Source organism: Amaranthus tricolor, chromosome 13, assembly GCF_026212465.1.
Source record: "Amaranthus tricolor cultivar Red isolate AtriRed21 chromosome 13, ASM2621246v1, whole genome shotgun sequence".
Classification (NCBI taxonomy): Eukaryota; Viridiplantae; Streptophyta; class Magnoliopsida; order Caryophyllales; family Amaranthaceae; genus Amaranthus; species Amaranthus tricolor.
In genome coordinates, this window is record NC_080059.1 from 22,170,886 (window position 1) to 22,176,885 (window position 6,000).

General features: G+C 34.9%; 1 protein-coding gene across 1 annotated transcript in view; it reads left to right on the top strand.

The window, feature by feature from the left end:
• Positions 1–2,913, top strand: part of LOC130799025 (chaperone protein dnaJ 10-like) — a 34,120-nt gene extending 31,207 nt beyond the window's left edge. Inside the window, exons 7-10 of the mRNA XM_057662134.1 lie at positions 120–298; positions 399–479; positions 579–728; positions 2,305–2,913. Of these exons, the coding sequence (XP_057518117.1) occupies positions 120–298; positions 399–479; positions 579–728; positions 2,305–2,418 (524 nt within the window). The 3' untranslated portion in view covers positions 2,419–2,913. The remainder of the gene's footprint in view (positions 1–119; positions 299–398; positions 480–578; positions 729–2,304) is intronic.
• Positions 2,914–6,000: the final 3,087 nt, after the last annotated feature.

Sequence of the window (6,000 nt, forward strand, 5' to 3'; positions counted from 1 at the left end):
TGCCAGCCAAAATTACGTAGCAGTGGTTAATACCTCTGATTTATTTTTTTTTTCCTTAGATATATGAAAGATATTACATTGTGTTAATTTTCATCTTAATTTTTTGCTGGCTAGTACAGGTGCCGTTGCTTTATTTCAGCTACAAGAGGACCTGAAAAGGCATCTTAGTGCGGAGGGTAATTACACTGAGGAAGAGCTTGAAAACTATATGGCATCACACAAGAAAGTGATGATAGATTCTCTGTGGAAACTCAATGTTGTTGATATCGAAGCTACTCTTTCTCGTGTTTGTCAGATGGTTGTCGTGCTATATCTATCCATTATGCATCAAATAACTAGGTAGTAGTACTAGAGGTGGTTGTTTTCATTCTGATTTCAATGTCCCTGTTATCTAATAGGTTCTGCAGGACAACAATGCCAAAAAGGAGGAGCTCCGAGCACGAGCAAAGGGGCTGAAAACACTGGGAAAGATATTTCAAGTGATTTTTCTTAGTCTTTTGTCCTCAGTAATATCATCTGACATTGTGAAATTTATTCACTGCATTGCTGATGTCCGCCATATACATTTTCCCTTGCAGCGGGTAAAATCACCCGATGCCAATGAGGCTGATACTACAGTGTGCACTGATTTCAATAAGTTAAATGGAAATGAGTCGAGCAATGATCCGTTAGTTTCAATGACAAATCCAAGTATGGAAGAGCTATCTTATAATGGAGCTGGATCACAGGTAACCTACTGTGTGCTTTATCTAGATGTAAGCATCTGGTGAAATTGTGAAATATCACCAAGCCTTCAGACTTCATGTTATTGAAGACAGTTCATCCATAAGACATGGTGAATGTTAGTATCTTTTATCGTATAATGGGTACGTCATGCTGTCTTGATCGAGGAACCACGTAAGACTACATATACATGATAATCCACATAAGTAGTCATTTGGAGGCTTTTATCTTTATGTTTAAAACATTCAATTATTGTGAAATAGCTTTTTGAGTCTGATTCATTGATCATGTAACATTCTAATATAGATGTTTAAGTGAGTTCAACGTGATACCTAAGAAACCCAAGCTGTGAAAAGTTCTTTTAAAAGCTCCTGATTCCGATGTACCCAAGCAAGTCAACATGAGACTGTCACTAACAAAGATTTTACCTTCATACCCCTCATCTGATTCTCGTTTAAAACTAAGCAAATTCGTTCCAATGATCATTCACATAGTTTCTTTCTTTTACTTCGTAATAGTTTATTTTCATATCCACTTGTAGATCCCAATTCATGCCATTTTTTTACTATGTTGTTCGTGTTCGACTTACTTCGTCCTCTTCTAAGCTTCTCTGAATTCCAACTTTTCACATTTTCTGAGTAATGTATTTTGTGGTCTTTGCTCAAATATCAATGTAAATAGTCTTTCTCCATTTTGTCTTCAGTATTTGCAATTCCAAGAGCATTTCTTGTGTCTTCATTTTAAATTATATTCATCATGTTCACTCATTTATTTTAACATACTCATTTTAGGTATGTTCACTTATTTATTTTAACTTGCTCATTTTTCTGAAATGATATCTTCCGAGGCCCACACTTCTAACTCATAGAATAATATCGGACTAATGGTAGTCTGCTACAATTTTTTCTTAAACCCTAGTGACTCACCTCAATCTCTTTACCCTATAATTAGGTTTAATTTTCTCGGATTCAATAGTTAGGTTTAATTTTCAAGTACACTTTTAAGATGAAAAATATGAACTAAGTTTTAATCATGGGAGAGTTACCATCATATCTATTTCAGCACAACTTAAGTATTAAATTATATGAATTATAAATGGTAAATAGTAATAGTATAACTTAAGTATTTATTACGTACATTATAATATAATTTCAAAATCATACATCATATTATACACATTAGCACAAAAACTAACAAGATAGCCTAATGACATGGACATTGAGAATTACCTTTAAAGAGAACCCAGAAAATTAAATGTATATGATTTTAGAATTCTTGGTTTTCAAATTCGACATCTAAATTTCTTGTAATCATGCAAGTTGAACATAATTATAAAGAGTTTGATGAAGATGATTAGTGGCCAAGCGAGTTGAGCTTGACTTATTGTTATCCTCCCTAAATGTTAGGGGGAATGATCTGATTCATACTTAATGTGGTACTTTTTTTGCGTACATACACCTAGACATGCCCGCATATTATTCTCTTTAATAAACATCCCAAGAATCGTTTCCTCATCAAAACCTCTAGTTTAGAATTTAGAATCCACTGTGAGAAGTTTTCTTTGTGTAATGAATGTTGCAGATTCCTTATGTCGTTGCTCCCCAGTTTGCTGATGCATCTCAATGCCATATTAGCTACCCAATGCCAACTGCTCCTCCCGGTGTTCAAAGAAGTTATTCAACCAACAAAGACTGATAGTCGCAGTTGGTATCCCCCCAATTTGGCTCTTGCTTTGCCCTCTGTGAAGAAGTGATATATGGTGTATGATATTACTTGATATATCATCATTGGGTCATATGAGGGATCCATGTTTTCATTGCTGCCATAGATTGTGATTTTGGGTCATTTTGATAGGTGATATGTCAAATGCGCTAAGCAACCTTTAGTTTATCGATATGTTGTGCTATACGGGGTTGGAAGAGATGTTTGCAGTAATGTGTAATAGTGTGTGTGTGTATATATTGATTCTTCACTGTCGCTTCATGAAACTGGCATTACCACCTGTTGGGCTTGGTTAGATTAATGTGTTGATATGTCAAATTCTTTATCATCAATCTAATATAGTTATGGTGTCTTCTGAACCAAAAGAAGTCAAAGTTCCTCAGTTTGGGGAATTTATGTCTTTCTATAAACTCTATTTCTTTGGTTGTAATTTATTTGTTTACTGATAAATCCTTTTTAGTTGGCACATTTATTCATCGTTGTACTTCCATTTGCTCATAATAGTAGTATCCATAACACAATACTCAAATAAATATCTCAAAAGGCCAATATTCTCTACTATTCTCTTTTATTGTCCCATTTGAGTTGGGCACAAATATTGAGAGAGGGAACTACACGAAATGTAGATTCTCATGTGGTGGTTCAAATGTTATAAGAAAAGTGATTAATTGTAATTCTTCCTTCCACTTTATTTAATGAAAAAATATTTGGAGAGAAAATTAAACCGCTCAATTCCATTTGATTCAACTTACACAATCACATACTCCAACTGTTAACATTTAAGTACATTAATTCTTAAACAACTAAAATTAAGTACATTTATTCTTACTTAAATTAAAATGACATTAAAAATATTAAAGTTTTAGTTTTTTCTTGATTTGTTCAAAGATTTTTAGATCGCCACCAACATTGAATAGTCGATTCACGCCATGTATATACGGATATTAAATTTAAAGACAATAAACATTTAACGTATAAATTAGCTACAAAAAGAAGTAAAAACTTCCATCAATGTGGCAAATATATTTGATATACAAGTCATCATAATCTGATAAACTTTCCAAAAACTTTTCTAAATTACCAAGAAATTAAATAGTCTTGCTAGAAGGTAAGAGAGAATTGTGCCCAAAACTAACCGTGGCTAGACCCCAATGATGGTGAATTAATTTTTGATAGAAAGATATTTTTATATCATATGTATTAGCTCATACGAGTTCCAAGAATAGGAAGTGAGGGGAGCCATAAACAAAACTACAATCAATTATTAAGAGTCACATGAGGGATATGCTTGTTGATAAGGTTTTACCAGCCATAAGAAACAAATGGCAGAAGGAGCAAGGAAGACTATTTTCATACAACAAGATAATACAAAGCCACAATTCTTGAGAAAATTTGAAAAAAATAAGATTATTTAACAACTTTATTCAAAAAACAAGCTTCGTTCAAACTTTATTCCCAAAATAAGCGTCCTTGCCTTCAAAGCTAGGCTTGGTGTATACTTGCACTTACTAACAGCGAAATGAAAGAAATGGTCAAAAATTTAGTCCAGGGTCAAGTCGCTATTACTAACAGCGACTTAATGGTTGACTGGTCAAACTATTAAGTCGCTGTTAGTAACAGCGACTTGACCCTTCACTAAAATTTAACTTTTATTGACTTTTTTGTATGATTTAAACTAGCCGTTGTAAAATTGAAAAATAGCCGTTATGAAGTTGAAAATAGCCATTGTTAATATGTTCTATAAATAACTCCATCATTTCCCTACTTCATTGTATCCAAACTCCTTCATTCTTGTTCTAGTTAATCGATTACGAAGGTAACATAAAGTATTATATTAGTATTATTCTCAATTTATAAATGTTAATATTATTTTTGAATGTTTACTTATGTTACTATATCGTATGTGTTCCTTAGATATCACAGGAGCATTCTGTTGAAGAGCTTTGTGATTGTGGTTATGAAGTTGAGATTAATACAGATTGGAGCGACGTCGATGTTAGTCGTGATTTTGTTGCTTGTCCTTTCTACTTGGATGAAGGATTCGGATGCACGTACTTTAGGTGGGTTGCTCCGAAGGGTACCAAATGCCTTGAAAAAGAAAAACCAGAGCTTAAAGATGAGGTACTTAATCTAAAGAGACAAATAGATGATATGGAACATAGGAAAGAAGAGACTGAAAGGATTATAAGAAAGTTGAAAAAGCAATCTTAGTTAGCAGCAGTGGTTTAAATTAACGAATGAACTATGTAATTTGATATGGATTCGTTGAACATGAATGAAATTGTGTTGAATTTTCAAGAGCATTTTCCCTATTTGAATATGATTGTATGTTTGATTTTGATTAAATTCATACTTAATTTTTGGCGGAATGACTCATCACCGAATACTATGAGTAATTAACGTCAGTTCATTCATAATAAGCATGTGATAATACGATAAAAATATATACGTCTACATATTATATTACAAATTATAGACGAATGTCCAAATGTTACAAATATTCAATATGTACAAATGTCCAATATATACAAAATGTTACTAATGTTTAATATATACAAAATGTTACTAATGTTCAATATATACAAACAGTATACTAATGCTAATCCTCCTCCTGTACCCTGTCTAACTGTGACGATTTACGACGCCTCCTACGATAGTAAGAGGCCGTCGCATGACGCTCGGGAAGGGGAGGTGATTGATAATGGGATGATCCAGCACCCTGGGAAGACCCGGCACCATAGTCGGGGCATGTTAAGTTTACCTCTCAAGATGAACATCGGCATGTTGAGGAGATGACTCATGCTCGTCCATAGTGGTGTTAGGCACAGCGACTTCTGGAATGAAGTGCTGAAACTGTGTCCCTAGGAGTATGCCTTGGGCAATCTCCCGTACAGGCTCCTCTTGGGTGGAGCTGATGACAGCTGCAATGCCCTGTGCCTGCATTAAAGCCGTGACTAGCGCCCGAACGAAAAACCTCGCTCGCTGAAGGTAGGGGATGATCCGTGCGTCAATCTCCCACGGAGCAGAGTCGAGATGCCTGGTGTATATGGTCTCTGTGTTGGACACCTGAATGTAAAGATTATATTAGCATAAAGTTAAAGTGTTAAGGCATATACATTCAAAATACTAAGTTGACAAATCTGGACATCCACATAGTACACTGCTCCTGTGATCCGCCTGCATCGTCAGCACACTAGGGTCGCGAGGGCCTGGGGCTACTGGATCCATCTCTACTGTAATTCAACAATAACTAAGTTGTAGTTATGATTATACGTAAAAAGAGTTAAGAAATACTCAAATTGCTTATTTAAGTTATTTATTTGTTTCCATAGTCTTTATGTTTATATACTCAAATACAGATACCGTTTACCTTGACGTGCAAGTTCTAGTGTTGTGACCTTCACTACCACACCGTCGACAAGCGCTACCTCTTCTTAATCCTTCGTCCATCTCGTTGGTGATCCTCCTGGACTTAGGTCTTCCTAATCCACGAATGTGATCTGGATCGTGTATCACCTCAACACCGGTGTACTAAGGCCATGACCTCTTATCAAT